The sequence below is a fragment of the Phyllopteryx taeniolatus genome, chromosome 13 (assembly GCF_024500385.1).
Source record: "Phyllopteryx taeniolatus isolate TA_2022b chromosome 13, UOR_Ptae_1.2, whole genome shotgun sequence".
Taxonomy (NCBI): Eukaryota; Metazoa; Chordata; class Actinopteri; order Syngnathiformes; family Syngnathidae; genus Phyllopteryx; species Phyllopteryx taeniolatus.
The window spans coordinates 9,402,083-9,422,013 of record NC_084514.1 but is presented as its reverse complement, the minus strand read 5'-3'; the positions used below and the strand labels follow the sequence as shown (position 1 = coordinate 9,422,013).

Sequence of the window (19,931 nt, the reverse complement as noted above, 5' to 3'; positions counted from 1 at the left end):
AGCTTTAGTTGCTTTCTAATTTATTGTTGCAGTGTTAGGAAGATGACTTTGGAAATGAAATTGGTTGCAATTGCAAGTTACCCTGATGAAAATGCAATAATAGCGTTAACTATTAGCTATATTACTTTTTCAAAGTAATATAGCTAATTGCATTTGATTCCATTTGGATTGTTTTTTCTTCATTTTGAATTAATTCATCAGCAGGACCGTCGGATGTTTTCCTCTCAAAAGTGGATTAAAAGCGTAGCTCACGAAAAATCTGTTCTTTGCACAAATATGAAACTGAGAACAAAGGTGGCGCTTTGAGGACTTTTTTTGGGGGGGGGGGTGAGACTACAGTGGAATGGCACCAGTTTAAGAAGGAGGAAGTGAAAAATATATTTCTGAGCTTTTGTGGCTATTTTTCAAACGTAACTAAAATTGAACCAAAAAAATGGATAAATCTCGGAAATTTCCCGAAGCAACTGTAATTGAATTACACATTTTCTCCCATTAATTAATGTAATGGATTACAATTCCATCCATTTTATAATTGAATTACGTCATCTCGTCACATGCCAACGCTGTTCATTGGCTATCCAATGAGTGTGTGCCACAATTGACTTGGCACGCCCGGGCCCGCTCACCTCACGCAGCTGCTGTTCCGCCTGATCGTCGACCACCTGGCTGACTTCAAGGCCCCTCCCGACGTCTTCAGCATGTTCTCAGAGCAGCTGAAGAAAACCTACTTCAACGTCCTCATCAAGCCAGCCAAGCTCAACAAGTCAGTGCCTGACACGCTCAGTCCTTTGGCGCCCTCTGGCGGCCGGAATGTTTCACGAGCATAGCCTCCTGTTTTCAGGGAAGTGCGCTTGTTGATCTTGGAGCACGGCCGCTGGTCCATGGTGGACAAGTACCAGGCGCTCGTGGCCGGCCTCACCGGCGACGAGCTGACGGATTTCGTCCGCGGGTTCAAGGCCGAGCTGTACGCCGAGGGCCTGGTGCAGGGCAACTTCAGCAGCCACGTGAGTGCGGCGCGTGGCACACCTCTGATGTTCTCAACTGCTTCTCCAGTATCCGTTTTAAGTCTGGTGTTGGCAACTTGGTGCTTATCCGCCGTTGTGTTTTCTCCGCAGGAGTCTGGAGGCTTCCTGCAGTATGTGACCGAGTGAGTGAACCGCCACACTCGCTGCCATTTGCGTTCGCATCACTTGAGCAATCCCATCATCCGCCTCTCTGCTTCCTCCTGAACGCATGCATACTTTGTTCAGTCCTCCTCGTCCTCCTCCTCCACAGCAAGCTGCAGTTCTCCAAGCTGTCGGTGGAGGTGCCGGTGATGTTCCGAGTGGTGGAGCTGCCGAGGCAGCATCACATCTGTAAAGTCAAATCTCTCAACAAGGGAGACGCCAACTCTGAGGTCACAGTCTACTACCAGGTAGACAAAAATGGCTGATATGATGTTAATGTTCTCTGCAATTGTTTATTATTTTCACTGTGCAGTGACACCTTACGAGTTTATTGTTACGCTCGGGGCGGACGGAAGCCGGAGTGAGGGGCGCCTCTCGCCCGATCGTTTGCAAAGCGTCGCTCAGACGGGCGAGGTGCCGATCCATGGGTTAAAGATGCCGATAGTGCGATAGTAAAAAAAAAAGAACAGCTTGTTTAATTACTTGAAGTAATATTAATAATCTGTTTGAATGTGATAGACTGGATCCAAAGACTTGAGGGAGCACACGCTGGTGGAAGTCTTAGTGGTGAGTCATATTTATTTTTCATAATTATTGTGCTTGTTTAACACTCGGGCCTTGTTCCATTTTGCTGCCGTTGAAGCATGTCTTGACTCATACTGTGATTGTTAAGATCTTTTTTTGATTGTACGAGTATCAACGAGTATCATTTCTTGTCAATAGTGTAACATTCCCGTTTTTTCCCAAAAAAACTACCTGAACAAACAACCTTAAAATATATATTTTTTTTAAATATATACTCAGTACTGTACCAATTTTAAGCAAACAGTGTATTATTTATTTATTTAAAGAGCCGCAGTTGCAAAAGAAGAAAACAGAGAGAAATACACCTTGGGAAGTTTGATTTCATTTGCATTTGCACTTGTCAAATAATTGAAAGGAAAAAGAAATTCAGGGTTAGAGCAGTATTTATGCTTCATATTTGTTATTTTCCCCCGCAGATGCTTATGGAGCAGCCTTGTTTTGATTTCCTTCGCACCAAAGAGACGCTGGGGTGCGTCCCTCAACTTGGTCATTCCTGCAAACCTCGTGCTACAGCATGAATTTGAAGCGCCGTTCGTCGTCAGGCTTACTTTCTTTCTTGTTGTTGTTGTTGTTGTTGTCGTTTTTTCGGTCACCGTGAAGGTACCACGTCTACCCCGCCTGCAGAAACACTTCGGGCATTCTGGGTTTCTCCGTCACTGTGCAGACGCAGGCATCCAAGTTCAAGTGAGTCGGGAAAACATCGGGAGCCTTTCTCCACAGTCAAATGGCAACTTTTGCCAGGCGGCTATGTGTATATGTCAATAAAGGCTTGATTCGCCCCAAAAATATTTCTTGCTATGTTACCGCCTTATCTCAGAAAATGGATTAAAATATGTTGACATAGAAAACAAGAACGTTTTAGACATAAAATACACGAAATGATGTTATAACATCTCGGAAAAGGCTATTTTAAGAAAAAAAAAAGCTAATTAACGTGAATTGTGAACAATGTGCTCTCAGTACAGAGCTGACGGAGTTAAAAATTGAAGAGTTTCTCGTTTCGTTTGGAGAGACGCTCGACGCGCTGAGCGAGGAGGCCTTCAACACTCAGGTGTGTGTGTGTGTTACAATAGGATTCCGACCCACCACGTTTCTGAAAGCTATTAGTCATAGCATGAAACAGTGTTTGATAATCCTTGTGTGTCCTTGTGTGTGTGTGTGTGCTTGCAGGTGAGCACTCTGGTGAAGCTGAAGGAGTGTGACGACACTCACCTGGGCGACGAGGTGGACAGAAACTGGACCGAGGTGGTCACACAGCAATACATGTTTGACCGGCTTAACAGAGAGGTGTCACACACACACACACACACACACACACACACACACACTTTTTCATGGATTGTTTTGCAATGGCGCTCTAGATCCAGAAGATGGAGCACCTTTTTCATTTTCTCCGACAGTACTGCACTTTTTTCATCAACATATTACAACTTAAAACAGAAAATTACTCGGGGTAGGACTTTAATTGTGATGAATTCATAAAAAACAAATGAATTATAATTTTTTTTTAATTAACGCATTTGTCAGTGCGCAATTTCTTGGTTACACCGATTAAGCTGACGCACACGTCAGAGCTCGGCTACCAAAATGGAGGAATTCGATGGAACAGTGTTGCGAGGGCCGATGGGAGGCAAATTTCATTTATTAAAAAAACAACAAACATAGAAAAACTACTCAACGGAAGCCTGTATAAGCGTGATTTTGTGCAAATTGTGCAAAAAGGAGTTTTCATACCACCGAAGCACTTCAATCCTCTGACGTGTGATCCAACTTTTCAACTGCCACGCAGAAACAATTGAAAGGCAAAACTGTGTTTTTTTTTTTAACTGTCTTAAAATGTCACTTGGATTTTAGTTATGCTTAATTTTGGCCAGTGCTATTCTCTATTAGTTTTTCTACTCTTTTGTATTGAAGAAGCAATTAAATGTATTTTTCCGGAGTTTACAGTATTCCTGTCTGTGTCAACTATTTGATTCAGTCGTCCAGTAAAATCCATTTAAATTAAACCATGTTGCTTTTTAGGGCAAATATTGTTACACGAATGAAAAGCGATGAATCGGATTTATTTATTTTTTATTTTTTATTTTTTTTCTTAATTCCTCATAAAATTGAGTCATTTTTCTCTCTCTAAATAGCCCGTTATTCACAGCCGATTCTTTTCCCTGTCTTCAGACCAAGGCCTTGAAGCAGATGAGGCGCGGTGAGCTGCTCTCCTGGTTCTTCGACCACCGAGGACCCAACAGCCGCAAACTCAGCGTGCACGTAAGCCACTTTCCCGCTTTCCACCCACTCGCTCACTACGGCTGGGCAATATGGCGTTCATATAAAATCTCGGATTTTTTTTTTTTTCCCAAAAGAATCTGATTACTGATTTTATTAAATTTTCCCCCCTTTGCTTATGGAAAAAGAAAACCTTTTTTCTGGTAGTAACTTGCATCAACTGCCACAGAAATAAAAGATATACATGGTATGGTATGGTAGCATTTATTGTCAGTCCTCAATATACACACGTGGACAAAATTGTTGGTGCCCCGCTGTTAAGAAAAAAAGAAATAAAGAAAAAAAAGCCCAAAGTGGTAACAGAAATAACGTGAATATGACAAAAGTAATAATAAATCAAAATGTAATGACAATTAACCAATGAAAATCAGACATTGCTTTTGAATAGTGGTTCAACAGAATCAGTCGATCCACCGGTCAATCACAGATGTTGCGATCACAACGTGCATGACGTCGCTCCCGTTCGCCACAAGCAAAGGCACATTTTTTTTGTAATGTTTTTTTTTTATGAGGAAAAATAGCACTCTCTAATACAATACTTTATGGTGGAAAGAATATATGCCTGTGAGTATTTTTATACTATCTGTCTACATGTGTTGCGCCATCGTTTGTTTAAATATCCGTTGCTTCTCAAACCGCGACGATAGATGCTAACCGTTAGCATGTGAATGGCGTTTTGCATTGTTTGATAGCATAAAGCTAAATGTCCTAAAGCTTTGTGGTTTGTGTTGGTGGAAAAAAAAGTGACAGTTGTACTGTTTTGAAAAAATATCAGTGACGTCATCAATTAATCGACTTTGACTGGACTTTCATCACATTTTCTAGTCGACTACCCAAAACTGTTTTCGTCATTCATGGGTAAATATTGTCATTGCAATCGCGCAGCTCTGACCGCTCTTCCTTCCTCCGGACAGGTGGTGGGCTTCGGCGCCGAGGAGGGCGACGGGCAAAACGACGACCAGGGTGGGGGACTCCCCGCCCAAGGCGAGGGGTCCGGCGGCTCGGCTTACGGCGAAGTGTCCAGGCTCACCATCCTGGCGCCCTCGCCCAAGATGGCGGCCGCCACGCCCATCATGGACATCAATGCGTTCATTCGAGAGCTGCCCTTCTTCCCCTAGCAGTGGTTACTAGAGAGCTGAACTGCTTTTTGCTGTGGAATGCAGCGTGCGAACGAATACTTCAATGTGTGATGAGTGAAGTAGTGCGACTTAATAAAAGAATCACTTTTGCGCATTGAAACCTGCACTTGACGTTTGCTCAAGGGGGTTGTTGCCTCCCTGGTTGTTGCTTTAAAAATAGCCTTATTCCTATGTAATTTCCAATACACAAAGCCATATTTTAACAAAACATAATTACAGATGACTATTCAACAAATACAAGACGACTTTAGGATAGCCGGTATAATGTCAAAAAGCCGATTGGCCACCTGCACGCCAAGGGGCTGCAGCGCGCACACAGCTGGCCGAGTGGCCCAACCGGAGTACTGGTAAGAATTACCGGCTGCAGGATGTGTTTATGATTTGTGACTTTGTGGGATTGTTGCTGTTGTGCATCCAGCAGCAGACTTACAAAACCTGAGCATGCAGCAAGACACACACACACACACCATTTTGGATTTGTACTCATTTTGTCTGAGATCTGATCAGGTCAGGCTCATTTCAATTTCACTTGTCGGCCGAAAAAATAGGGGGAGAAGCTCGGTCATCCGGGAGGGGCTCAGAGTCCGACTCCTCTGCATCGAGAGGAGCCAGACACGGTGGATCAGGCGGCTGGTTAGGATTCTCCCCAGACGCCTCCCTGGCGAGGTGTCCGGGCACGTCCCACCGGGAGGACGACCCAGAACACGCTAGAGAGACTACGTCTCCAAGCTGACCTGGGAATACCTCGGGATCCCCCTGGAAGGGCTGGTGAGAGGGAAGTCAGGTCTTCCCTGTTTCAGCTGCTGCCCCCACAAAGAAAATGTGTGTGTATTTTTGTTTTGTTTTCTGTTTAAGCTCCAAAAATATATTTAACGATTGGCTGGCAACCAGTTCAGGGTGTACCCCGCCTCCTGCCCGATGACAGCTGGGATAGGCTCCAGCACGCCCGCGACCCTAGTGAGGAGAAGCGGCTCAGAAAATGGATGGATGGATGGATTAACTTTAACATATTTCATGTTTATTAAACTACATTCATGTTATCATTAATTCAGAACCAGCAGCTCACGCTTATCAAATTTGGTGATCTCTCCATGTTTTGTCATTTGTCTTAATCTTTTGTATTATCAGCGATTTGAATGATTTAAATGTTGACCACGGAGCTGCTAACTGCTTTAAAGAAACCCCCCTCTATCTGAGCTTCTCCCTTGTATTCCAGCTGTTTCTTGCTCGCCCCGCCCCGCCGGGACCGCCGGGAGTCATGACCAAGCGTCCACCAGTAATACCAGCACCACCACCAGGGAGCGGGGCGCGAGGTGCAGCCATGCCGAGAAGGAGCGACTCTCAGCCGGCCTGCCGCCGCCGCGTCTCCCGCAGGTCACGGAGGAGGACACCCCGAGGTTTTCCACAGGTCCTCGCCGACTCTTGTCACTGAAGCAGCGGGGAGGGAGATGATGTCGTGCGGGCGGACGGTGACGTGATGGTTCCGGTTCGTGTGAGGCGAGCTTGCGCGAAGAAACAGGTTGCAGAGATTTTGCGTGAAAAGGTAAGAAGTGTTTGCGCATCCGGTTGCGCTGCGGAATAACGAGGCCGATCAGTGATGATGTCACATCTGCGCACAACTTCATTCCAATGCGCACATTTCACCATCCAGCCATCTTTACGTTTGCATCTCTGTAATGTGCGCCTTATTTCATTTTTATTTCAAAGTAAAACTAGAATCTAGATTTTTTTTTTTTTTCAGTTTAGGAAATGTATGATTACAAATAATGTAGGTAAGTAGATTATGATAAAAGTGTTAACAGTACATACATTTAAAAAATTAACAAATTGAACAAAATACGATTCTAAAATAAGTTTTTCTCATGTAGTTGCCAAGGGAGTTTTTTTTTGGTTTTGTTATTATTTTTACTCAAGTGCAGAGAGTACCAGGCATATGGAAGCGCTAAAGCGTTAATTACGCTCTGATCTTTAATCTGGTACACTGAGTGTTTACATTCTCAAGACTCCTGTGTATTTTTTGCATTATTTAGCTGTTTTCCCACTATAATTAGTGAATTAAAATCCTTTTTGCTTATTTTTTTGTATTCATTTGTTTCATTCAATAATTGGTACATTGAATTAAACAATGGACAAATTGACCATTTTAAATGCACTTTTTACTTATTAAATAATTGCTAATTGATTGTCATTAAATTGAATATAAGCAATACAATAAGAATCTGCTCTGTGCGGAATGTCACGTGACCAAACCTGGAAAACGGGCTAGCTGACTTCCGGTGTATGCTACGCTAACCAGCCTGCCTACAGTTTGCTGACATGATTGTTTGAAACCGAACTTGCTCAAATGTTTTCTTTATGGCTGGTGTCATCAGACAAAAATGCAAGGTGGCATGTGTATCATTTATTTATACAAATATGATATATATGTAAACACTAACAAAGCCTAAACATTGAATATTGTAATCTTTGGTGGCTCTGTGGTTTAAAATAGTCGTTGTATACATTTGAAGTGACACAACCCCCTTCGCCATGCACCCGAACCGGGAAGAAATGCTCAGACCAGTTTTGCTGAATGCGGAAATAGGTTGTGCATATACCAGATTAATTACTTTATTTTAAAAATAGACAATTTTACATATACATTTATATACATGGGTTAATTCATTATTAAAACCAACTATTTTATATACATATTTTAACTTCATTTTTTTCTTCTTTTTTTTTTACTGTAAATAATCAGATTTAAAATATGAATAAAAATATATTTTGACATAGATTTTTAAAAAGTTATTTTATTAAATCATCATTGAAATCTGCATATTACAACTTAAGTAGAATGAATTATTAATTTACCATTAAAATAATATTGAGCCAAAGAAACCCCACGCAAACACGGTAACAACATGCAAAGTCCACACGGCAAAGCCTGAAATTCGAACCCGGAGCATCAGAGCTGCGAGGCAGATGTGCTGACCGCTCATCCGGAGAGCTGCCCTCATTTTCAGCTACTTTTCAAAATCCGCCACACTTTTACTGCAGCCACAATTTCACCATTTTCTTCTTCTTTGTCGTCTGTCTAAATCGGCCCCCTGATGGAAAAATATTGTCGGCGGGAACGCCGCGTGAATAATTGAGGCCCGCGGGGCTTTAAAATTGCAAAGCAGGCAGCCGTGATTTCCTGCTTGTCGTCTTCCTATCGTGATTTAAGAATGGAGAGAGCCTCTCGCTCGCTATAGACTAAGAATATATACGGTATAAATGTTACATTTTTCAATTTATCGTATTTTATTTAGAAGCAGAGAGATGTGAAGTGGAGAATTTGATTCAAAGCGAAGAAACGTCTTTAATACGACAGAACTGCTAAAGTCAAACGCAAGCACATAAAAACTAATTTTACCCAGAAAAAAAACATCTGAAATAAATGTATATGGCTAGTTTGTAGCTACCAAGTTTTAGAAATAGTTAGCTGGTTTGTTAGCTAAATGGCAAGGGTTTGTTTTGTTTTGTTTTAGCTTATTAACTGTAGTTAGTTGAACTAGATGGGAAGTTTGTTAGCTTACTAGCTTTAGTTAGTTAAAACTAAATGGCTTATTTGTTAATTCAATGTCTTTATTGGTTAAAACTAGATGCTAACTACTTTGTTAGCCACCTCGCCTTGGTTCGTACCAGAAGACCAATTTGCTAGCAACATAGGTTTCTCAGTTCAAACTCGATGGCTAGTTTGTTCGCTGCCCAGCTTTAAAATTAGATGTCTCGGGTGATAGTTACCCATCTTTAATATTATATGGCTAGTTTGTTAAATACTCAACATGATATAGTGCAAAATTAGATGGCTAGTTTGTTAGCTACCCAGCTTTAAAATCAGGTGGCTAATTTGTTGGTTACACAGCTTTAAAAGTCGATGGCAAGTTTGTTAACTCACTAACATTAGTTACAATCGAATAGCTAATTTTTACCCTAATACGTTAGCGAGTTAGTTTGTTGGCCACAATTAGATGACTAGTGTGTTAGCTAACTATCCTTATCCTTAGTATGTGAAAAGTAGACAGCAAGTTTGTTAGCTACCTAGCCTTACTATTAATTAAATCTATATGACATATTTTTTTGACTTTTGTGCCTTTGGGGCACCCTTAGCTGAACCCCTGCAAGTGCTTTTCTGCTGCTCAGCTGGTTGCCTGGCAACCAGCCGATAAAGACAAGCCGCTACGCCACCACTGTGTACCCGTGCAAAAACAAAAGCAGGCCTGCGTGCCTCACAGCATCCACATCAAATATCTATTCCGTTCTTATGTCCATATTGTTTTGTCGTATGCGTGCGTGCGTGTGCGTGCATGTTTGTTTCCTGCCGAGGAAGCAAATGAAAACAACGACGACACCTCCGTGGAGGGCCAGGCTAAAAATAGTCGGGTGGAAAAAGGAGCATGAAATCTCTTCACATCCACAATTCCGACACCGTGACATCATCTACATTCGGCACACTGGAGAATTTCATCACCGCAAGCAAAGTAAGCATCATCAATTAGACATCTAGTTTGGACTAACTCAAGCTAGTTAGTGAACCAACTCGCCATGTCGATTGGAGATAAAAAAAAATGTACACGTGCCTCAATGAAGTTCAGCTGTTCCAGGAGGCTTTTCGCGACATTTTCGTCGTCACATCTTACAGCACAAGCCGTGTTCCACAGAGAGCTTCCACAGCATCGGAGGAATCAGTCAAGAGAATTGTATAAAAGAATTTCCGAGGCATTAAATATACCATGGAACAAGGTGAAGACAATCATCATCAAGTGAAGAAAAGATGGCACCATCGTGAAATTACCAAGAAATGAACGTCCTTCTAAAATTGAAAAAAAATATTTTATTTATTTATTTATTTATTTTTTTTTTTTACATCGCCTCTCGAAGAGATTGAATTATTTTTTTAAATTGAGTTGCACAGGTTAAAGGTCACATTAATGGTGGGGGGAAAAAAACCTTTTGAAACAATTGATCTTGATGTCTTTTCTTTTCTACATTGCAGAAACCTGCCATTTGAACAGGGGTGTGTAGACTTTTTTTTTTTTTTTTATATCCGCTGTACACGCTGTTGTTTCTTGTGCTGTGATTTCGTTGCATGTTATTCAGAGCAGCTTTTTTTATTCGAGTCCGTTTAGTGTTGGCGGAATATGTCACAGTGGCTTTATAATTACTGCATCAACTTGTGAGCGCTTATCCTGCCACACGAGGAGAAGAAGAAGAAGAAGAAGAGGAGGAGGAGGAGGCTCGCTATCGCTTTTAACCACGTTAGCGTGGACTGGCCTCTTTATAATTTATTACACTGATGTAATGGAGGAGCTACATTCAGGTACTTTTTTTTTGTTTCTTACTCCTTACATCAGTGGTTTTCAAACTTTTTACACCAACTACCACCTTAAAACTTATTTAGCTCTCCAAATACCACCATAATGATCCACATTGAAATACAGCAACACAGTAGGCCTCACCCTTCATCGAACACAAAACGTTAAAATGTTTAATAGTGCGAAAAAATAACAGCCGACGTGAGGATGGACCAATAGTATCGCACCTGCAAAATCCGTCGTTATCTGCAATGTGTCAGCCGACACAATTCAACGGAGCGTCCTTCTAGTAGCTAACGCGCCAATGTCACTTCCGATCTGCAGCTGATAATGATTATGCCCATTCACACCTACGGGAAATTTAGAGTCTTCAATTTACGTACCACGCATGTTTTGGGGATGTGGGAGAAAACCAGAGTGCCCGGAGAAAACCCACCCAGGCAACATGCAAACTCCACACAGGCGGGGCCGGGATTTGAACCCCGGTCCTCAGAACTGTGAGGCAGATGCGCTAACCAGTCCATCCACCGTGCCGCCTGGTTATTCATTATTCTGTTTAATTCTTATTCCACAAATGCAATATTGAGAAGAGTACAGTGGACCCCAGAATACTCGCAAATTTATTATTATTTTTTTTTTCAATATCGTGTGCATATATATGTGTGTGTATTTATTTACTTATTTTTTTGCCTTTTGGGGGGGGGGGGGGGGGGGGGGAGAACCGATCCCAACGACACTTATTTGCAATTTATGCCCGCTTATTCATTAATTTATTTTTTTGATATTTTTTATTTTTTTTTAAATACAATCCCAATAGGCCTCAATAATAGGCTTATTTTCGCTATTCACGGACCGGGCCGGTCCCTATCGTCTTGACTAGGGCTGGCACATAAAAGGTATTCTTGCTTTAAAAATGCTTGGGTTTAATTCCTCTTTAAACACATTTGTACAAACAAACAGTTCTGAAAGATTAAATGCAAATACATTGTACTTAAAGTTAAATACAACCGAACTGTACTTTGAGAATGTTCTGGATTTTGAAAAAAATTAATTTGTATGCTATTTTTTTTTCATGTACCACTCCCTCTAGTGACACACAAAATAAAGATGTCTTTAATTCTTTGTCCTTGGTGTATTTTGATAGACGCGTGGCGCACAAAAATGGGTAATATGTCACCCTTTAAAGTTACATTTTTAGCCATCTGCTCCCTTCCGAACATATATTTTTATGTTGTAAATACTTGTCGTTGTTCTTGTGTGGTGCACAGGGTTTGATGGAGATTTGGTCGAATGTCAGCGGGAACGATCGTAATAGCAGGAGGAATTCTTGCCGGAGTCATACTGCTGTGCATTGTTGCAGTCCTCTGTTACTGTCGACTACAGGTAGAACCTCAGCTGAAGATATATATATATATATATATATATATATATATATATATATACACGTATATATATATATATATATATATATACATATATATATATATATATATATATATATACACATATACATATATACATATATATATATATATATATATATATACACATATATATATATATATATATATATATATATATACAGGTATATATATATATGTATAATGTAATTTACCCTGAAAAAAAGCCCTAAAATGAAGAGGAAAATGCTACAAAAATTAAATGTGTAATTTTTGTGAAAAATGCCCAAAATGAACTTGCAGTAAATATATCAATAAAAACTAAGTTCATTCGTTAGTAATTTGGTGAACCTCCTGTGTGCTCCTGGCAGTACTACTGCTGTAAGAAGAATGACTCCGAGGCGGCGCCGTCCGCCCCACTCTCGGACACGCTTCCCGACCCGCTCTCCCACTTCCCGTGCGACACGTGCGATGCGCTGGCCAACGACGGCGCCGCCATCGCGCCCGTTTCTTTGGACCAGCTGGACGCCGTCGCCGCCCCGTGCCGCGCCTGCTCACCGTACGTCCGCCGCGCCGCGCCCCGAATGCTCAACGGGGGCGAGCGTCTGGGCTTCCACACGTACTACGAGAAGCCGCTACCTTTGGGATACGTGTCCCCGGCACCGCCGCCCAGGCCCTACAGCACTCAGGTGTGACCTTTGAACTTCTCAAACCCAGCCCACATGAACATACTGCATACGGACGTGGGTTTGGATTCTTTGGGGACACATCCTGGACTGAAACACTGTCAAGATCCCCCTGATCCCCCTAGCACCAAACTGTTTTTAGGACTCCACTCAAACTGATTCTTATTCTAACATCTAAATTGCCTTTTTCAAGGCTGTAACATATTCAAAGCTAGTATCATCATTTAGCGCTAGAAAGTGAAAAACAAACAAAACAAAACAAATTTTTAGCACACTTCTCAAATTGCTTTATTTCTTATTTTTTTTTCATTCTATATTCCGACATTTAAATTGCATTTTGAAGGCTTTAAAATATTCAAATCTATTAACAACGTATAGTGCTCCCAAGAACGTGACCCCCCCCCCCACCCCCATACATTTTTAAGCACCCTATTCAAATTGCTTTATTTCTTACTTCTTTTTCATTCTCATTCCAACATCTAAATTGCCTTTTTGAAGGCTTTACCATATTCAAAACAATTAACATAATTTAGCGCTCCCAAGAAAGTGAAGAAAAAAAACACATTTTGCTTTACTTCATACCATTTAATTCTTGTTATGGAAACTAAATTCACTTTTAGAGGGCTTCAACATAGTCAAAACTATTCATTATTATTATTATTATTAGTAGTAGTAGTAGTAGTACAACAATACATCACATTTAAATGCTGTGTTCCATAGTTTAATTATGAAAAAAATTACTGCTAGTTTATTACCTTTTTATAATAGGATTATTTTGGGGCTAAAAAACCTTTGGCATATTTCAATTTTCTATTGAAGCTTTTGAAGGGTTATTGTATTATTACAACTATTATAAAAAATAAACTAAAGCAATTTTTAAACCATTGTTTAAATGGGGAGGGGTCGTAGTACAAATGAATAACATAAAATAAAGTACAATAAATGTGCCACAGAAACTGCCCCGAAGCCTACAACGTATTGTTTATTATTACTTTTCACATGATTATTACTATTGGACTAATTTGTATTTAAATACCGTGTTTCATAGTTAAAAAAGTTCACAACTAACGCGTGCACACACACGCACACACACGCACACGCGAAACTTAACATGAGGGCTGACTTTTTTCTGAGACTAAAAGAAGGAGAAAACAACAAAAGGGACTTTTTCTCCCCTTAAAAAAACAAAAAGAAGAAGAGGAGGAAGAAGCACACGTGCACGTTTGTGTTTTGGACTACTTCCTGTTTACAGACACAATGATGTCATACTGTTTTTGATGATATTGTACTGTATACTGTATACACATTAGACAGTATAGAGAGTGTAGTGTTACGCCACGAGTACCGTATATGCCTGGATCTACAGCTATACATCTATATTTTGGACGTGTGACTGTTGTCGTGTCAAATTTCGTGCGTTTTAGTGAGAGACGGTCGGCCTGGGACTTTAAATGATGGCGGACGCATTATTAGGTACACCTGCACCCTTGAATGACGTCCAATACAAGAGTAACAGCAACAGTCCTGCCTTTGCAAACGTCATTATATGCCGATTTAAAAAAATTCTTACTGTTTATTGTTCTGCTCGTATTGTTAAATTAGTTGTCATTAGATGACGTGGGTGTACCTGATATTGTGGCTGGTGAGTTTAAATGGGTCATTTTCATAGAATTTGATCAATATCGGCACTGAATTTCCTTTTGAAAATCAATCAATTAAACTGATAAGAGTACAGTGCAACCTCGATTTAATGGACTGATAGGGGGGAGGGCTTGTCCATTAAATCAGATTGTCCGTTAAATTGAAGCAATTTTTTTATGGCCCTAAAACACAAGTACAGTACAAAATTATGGTTTTGTACTTATTTTTGGCCTAAAAATACCCACTGCAGTACAAAATTATTGTAAATAAATATAAAAAAGCTTGAAACTATTTGAAAAGTTTTAATGTTTATCCAAACTTACTTCACTGGTGCATGAAAGGGGTGCGTTTGTGTTCCAACTGGACACTATTTTCTGTCTGTTAAATCCGAAGTCTGTTTAATCGGGGTTCCACTGTATTTGAATTATTGGCAGTAGTTATCCATCAACAGGTCATAATTGTCTCTCAGAAGAAAAAAAAATATATTCTCGGCATTAATTAGTTACAGTATTTTTTGATCAAGTCAAACCGCTCAATTTTATTTCTGAATTTGAAATAAAAATGCAACCTTTCAACAGGAAAAAAAGAGAACGCGAATGTGCTCTACCAAAACATTCCGTAAAAATGAAAACATTTCAAAAGGGCGTGTTCCCAATTAATGTTTTGGTATTTTCTTTCGCTTTACCTGCTCGACCCGTTTGCCGGGCCGGGACGTGATTATCATAATAAAGTCCCTTCGACGGCCTGAGGCCGATTACTGTCGTCCTCATCATCTTCATGCTGATGTTATTGTGCGAAGGTTTTCCTGGCCGAGGCGTCCTGCAGGTTCTGTCGGATTCTGTGCCAGAAGGAAATGAGCGAAGAGAAGACGAAGAACAAGAGGACAAAGGGGTGGTGGGTGTGTCCTTGTTTCCTGTCACATTCCCACGTGTCATTTATAAACCCGGTGGAACCTGTTAGCACCTGGCCACTTCATCCGAATCCCGGGCAGCACTCCTCGCAGTACTTGCTTCACTTTCTGGATTTGGATTTTGCCCTGGGGGTTTCATCCTAGTTCCTTCAATTTATTGATTTTTGTTTGTTTGTTTGTTTGTTTTGGGGGGGGGGGGGGGGGGGGGGGGTGTTGTTTGAGGTCAAAATGATGCAGGAGGTGTCGGTCACCTTGTCCTGCGACGCTCAGATGGTGGAGCAAATGAGCGAGGAGGAGATCCTGGCCTGCCTAGTGGCTGAAACGGGACCCCACTTCCCGGTAAGACACAGCAATTCCCTGTCCTGCATGCATCATAGAGTCATATGGAATTTGGTGTATCATATAGAATTTAAAGCCGGGTTGTCCAAAGTCCGCACCAAGGACCATTTGCGGCTCGATTATTTATTTCTTTATTTTTACTGGTCCGACGCCGCATATTGTCATAATTCAATTAAACAGGCTGGATAAGAAGGTTAGGAAAAGAAAAAAAAACCCACATACTTTTGTCGGGAAGAACAACAATCTCAGAAAAGTTCGGTTGTATTTAACTTCAAAGGTCAAAACATTTGCATTTAGCCTTTGAGAAGTGTTTGTTATTCAACGTTCACACTCAAATCATCTTTTCCCGTTCGCCGACCTTCCCCAAAGACCAACAAAAATTATTCTAATGTGTATTTTAATGAGGAAAAATAGCACTCCATAATATTAGACTTTATAAAATCATGCACATAATTGAATACAATTAAAAAGAATGAAACAGTTTTTGTCACACTGCATCAGTTGCGGTTTCTTGCGTACCCACCTCGGCCACCTGGGGGCAGTATAGAAAAGACAGATTTACTGTTCATTGAGACAACACAACTCCTCTGAGCTCATCAGTACGGCACTAATATTAGTCATTCTATGCAGAGGATAAAGAACATGTGACGATGAGTACTGTCATATTGTCCGCCTACATTTTGTTGCTGTTTTTTTTCCCTTTTTGGAGTGTGAGACCGAGGGGAGAGGGTGCATTGTTTTTTTGTTTGTTTTTGGGGGGGGGGGAGGGACAGGGGGCGCATCAGCTCTGTCTGGATGTCAAAGGGGAGGCGTGCCCTCAAAATTGTCGACTGTTGCTCCCTCAGGAGGTCCCGACGAAGAAAGCCAAACTGAGAGAAAGCCGCCTTCAACTGATGGACGACCAGGAGGAGGAAGACCCCCTCAACAAATGCCAGGTGGGTAAGCCACAAAATATCTCCGCTTGTATGTCCCCACGTCGGTGTTTCCGTGCCGACTCTAACTGCCCACCCCCCCCGCGCAGATTGAGAACCGCCGTCTTCAGCAGGCCAGCCTCCGTCTGGAGCAGGAGAACGACAACCTGGCCCACAGGCTCATCACCAGCAAAGTGGCCCTCAGGAACGCCCTGGATAAAGTAGGATCTCGTTTTAGGTTCTTTTGTTGCCGACCGTTTTGGCTAGCTTATAAGTTTGTAGAATGACAATGTTCTTTTTTTTTTTTTTTTTTTTTTAATAGAATTGTTGAACCTAAGTGTCTTTCACTCTTACGTGTCTTTTATACTCCGGCGTCGCATTTTGAATTATTGTTGCATTTCTTATAGGCGTTTGTTAGTGGATGTACATTTTTTGACAAATAGTAGTAAAAGGGTGATAAAACGTGCCCGACGTCGTGGTGGTGTTGCCAGGCGGAGGACAGCGTGGAGGTGCTCACCGGCGACCTTTTGCTGACCCGACGTCAACTGCAGGCCATCGAGGAGGAGAAGCGAGGGAAGGAGGAGGAGGCGGCCACGGTGGGTGCACGCCTTATATCGGGGATGGCCCAACTTTAGCCACAGAGGGCCACATAGTGATGTGCTTCCTATTTATTTTTTAAATGTAAAAATGCCTCATATCATGTAACTTGTGTAATGTAATAATAGTGTACTGTCTTTCACCATCATAGGATTTGATGCCGGCCGTGTACAATAGAATATGCAGCGGGTCAATCAAAAAAAAAATGTACATTAGGCCACTTTGGGGACTTTGCATACCCTGCCATATATGGGCATGCTATCGACAACAGCTATGGCTAACAACATTTTCTATTAAAAGTTGAAGGATGTGTTACGGCGGGAGCTGGAGAGGGCCGAGCAGGAGCTCAAGCGGTCGTCAGGCATCATCGCGGACTACAAACAGGTGCGGTGCAGGAGGCGCGTGTTGATGATGTCATTGGTCACGTGACGTTGAGGTTCTCCCCGTCCGTTCAGATCTGCTCTCAGCTGACGACTCGTCTGGAGAGGCAGCAGGACGCGCACGTGGAGGAGGTCCGCTCGCTCAAGGTAAAACTAGCTTGAAGGAAAAAAATCGTAAGAAAAAAAATATCATATTTTCAGTGAGAAGTCAGAATGTTACAACAATGTCCGAATCTTACAAGAAATAACTTCTTATGATGCGAGGAATAAAATATGTCATATTATGAGAGAAAAATATCAACAAATATAACAAAAAGGCCGGACTGTTTTGACAATAAAGTTGTAATGTTAAAGGGAGCCGTTGTCATGGTGCAACAATAGAGTCGTAAATATTTGATAATAGTGTCACACAGTTATGAAAAAAAAGGCTCAATGTGACAAAAATAAAGTTGTAATATAAGGAGAAAAGAGAAGGAATGTTATGAAAATGAAGTCGCTATTTTTCAAGAAAAAAAATGTTTTATCAAGATAATAAAGTCATAGTTTTACGAGAAAAAAATCCATACTATTACGACAGCAACACTTGCAGTCACATTTTGACTATATTCTCGAAAATTCTGACTTCTTTGTTTTACTTCTCCGACTTTTGACGTTTTGTCCGTTCCAGAGCGTCGTGAGGGCCTGCCCGCGTTGTTGTCATCACGTAGCGCAATCCGAAGACGACGGAGAATCATCAGCTCACACGTCTCACGCGTCGCCTTCGCTTTCGCCGCCACATAATGGCAGCGTAGGGGTGGTGCCGGAATGGGAACAGCAGCGCTTGGGCCCCACCGAGGCGCAACTGAGGCGGGAGAACCAGGAGAAGGCTTCCGTCAAGACTCAGATCAGGCAACTGGAGAAAGAGCTGGCCCAGACTAAACTACAGGTGGTGGAGGCCAACTGCAAAATCCAGGTGCGCTATGACGCTGTATTGTCTGTAAAAAAAAAAACAAATCTGCAAATTAATAATAAATCTAATTGTAATACTATGACAAAAAAGCAATTATGCGTTGACAATATAGTCCTTTTTTTTTTTTAATTTCAAGAAAAAGGAATGTTGCGACAAACAATCTCGTGAGACAAATTCGGGATTGTACGACTAACTTGAAATTTTACAAGAAAATTTTTTTAATGTTCCAACAAATTTGGAATGTTACAGCAAACTTGAAACGTTCTGAGAAAAATTCACAATATTCCAAGAAAAATTCTGAATGGTACGAAAAACTCAAAATGTTGCGAGAAAAATCTGAAGTTATAACAAAATGTAAATATTACGTGACAAATCCAGAATGTTAAGACAAACTTGACATTTTAGTCCGCTTTATAGGTTAAATAAGTTAAATGCGGCAGCAATGAGTCGCACAAGGTCAACTGGTGTTGTGTTCTTAGCAGAGAAAGAAACCTTACGACTCATACACTTGGTAAGTCACCAAAGTTTTTATGACATGTCCGGAAAGTGAAACACAAGCCACAATCAGAGTTTTAAGAAATAAGTTCACAAATACTAACCTTAGCCTGACAAATAGCTTTTGCACACCCGCATAACAATATCGACAGGACCAAATGAAAGTAAAGAGCAACGTTTAGCTATATTTTCTATAACCACAGGACTGTAGTTTAAAACCTTACCGCAATGAATTCTGGGTACCCATAATGCATTTTGCTGACTACATTGCAGGACTGTGAGTGTGAGGAATAGCGTAAATCACTCAAGTGGACAAATAATTTAAAAAAAGTTGTCATGTTACAAGAAATAAATGTCAATGTTGGGACACATTATAATGTAAGGAGGAAAATGTCATATTGTTACAACAAACTTGAGGAAAATTTGGAAATTTACTACAATAATGTCATTTTAAGACAGCAAAACCTGAATCATATGAGAATGAAGTCAAAAAAAATGTGGACAACAAAAACAAAGTCGTACAAGGAGCTTGTTTTTATGTGAGTCACAATGGAATATATGTTACGTTCCGGCGGTCTACCGTCATTCACATCATGTTGCGTTGTCGCAGGAGCTGGAGCACGAGAGGGGCATCCTGGCCAACGACCTCCAGGACGCCAAGAACAACTGGATCAGCAAGGCCTTCACCTCACTGCGCACGTCCACCGACGGAGGCCCGACTTGGGGCCGCGGCCCGCACGGAGCCTCCCTGTCGGGATGGAAGCTGTCGTGGCCCCACAAAGACAACCGAGAAAATGTGTGACTCAGGCTCGCCGGCAACTGCGGCGCAATTATGTCTCACTCTGGACACTAAAGGGCGCTCTGGAGAAGGTGAAGCTTCTGCGATGAAGGCTGACCCTCGGAACTTGAACGGGAGCTTTTTCCTTCGTTGGATTTTGAATTTTATTTTCATGTTTTTGTGTCATGTGTCAAAAAGAAGTTATACACTTAAATGCTAATTGTAAAATTAAATAGTTTTTGTTGTTTCCGGTCAAATGAATGAACTTTTTTTTTCACATAAAAAGCTAGGCTTGTTTTGAACAATCGTTTGCGTTCATTGGTTTTTAGCACAAAA

At 41.3% G+C, this 19,931-nt stretch overlaps 3 protein-coding genes across 4 annotated transcripts in view; all 3 read left to right on the top strand.

The window, feature by feature from the left end:
* Positions 1 to 5,279, top strand: part of LOC133487622 (nardilysin-like) — a 30,688-nt gene extending 25,409 nt beyond the window's left edge. For both annotated transcript variants that reach the window (XM_061794525.1, XM_061794526.1), the window contains 11 exons: positions 636 to 763; positions 842 to 1,004; positions 1,116 to 1,147; positions 1,276 to 1,414; positions 1,686 to 1,733; positions 2,168 to 2,220; positions 2,352 to 2,435; positions 2,712 to 2,802; positions 2,922 to 3,038; positions 3,924 to 4,013; positions 4,946 to 5,279. In XM_061794525.1, coding sequence (XP_061650509.1) covers positions 636 to 763; positions 842 to 1,004; positions 1,116 to 1,147; positions 1,276 to 1,414; positions 1,686 to 1,733; positions 2,168 to 2,220; positions 2,352 to 2,435; positions 2,712 to 2,802; positions 2,922 to 3,038; positions 3,924 to 4,013; positions 4,946 to 5,149 — 1,149 coding nt within the window. In that variant the 3' untranslated portion in view covers positions 5,150 to 5,279. The remainder of the gene's footprint in view (positions 1 to 635; positions 764 to 841; positions 1,005 to 1,115; positions 1,148 to 1,275; positions 1,415 to 1,685; positions 1,734 to 2,167; positions 2,221 to 2,351; positions 2,436 to 2,711; positions 2,803 to 2,921; positions 3,039 to 3,923; positions 4,014 to 4,945) is intronic.
* Positions 5,280 to 6,573: 1,294 nt separating this feature from the next.
* LOC133487628 (protein FAM163A-like) lies at positions 6,574 to 14,991 on the top strand. The gene is made up of 3 exons (XM_061794536.1): positions 6,574 to 6,713; positions 11,778 to 11,892; positions 12,281 to 14,991. Exons 2-3 carry the CDS (start codon positions 11,800 to 11,802, stop codon positions 12,602 to 12,604), a joined length of 417 nt encoding a protein of 138 aa, XP_061650520.1. The 5' UTR covers positions 6,574 to 6,713; positions 11,778 to 11,799; the 3' UTR covers positions 12,605 to 14,991.
* Positions 14,992 to 15,146: 155 nt separating this feature from the next.
* LOC133487625 (rab GTPase-activating protein 1-like) lies at positions 15,147 to 19,886 on the top strand. The gene is made up of 8 exons (XM_061794530.1): positions 15,147 to 15,485; positions 16,331 to 16,420; positions 16,507 to 16,617; positions 16,888 to 16,992; positions 17,294 to 17,377; positions 17,449 to 17,520; positions 18,041 to 18,325; positions 19,428 to 19,886. The coding sequence occupies exons 1-8, from the start codon at positions 15,375 to 15,377 to the stop codon at positions 19,617 to 19,619; spliced, it is 1,050 nt and encodes a 349-aa protein (XP_061650514.1). The 5' UTR covers positions 15,147 to 15,374; the 3' UTR covers positions 19,620 to 19,886.
* The last annotated feature ends 45 nt before the right edge of the window (positions 19,887 to 19,931 follow it).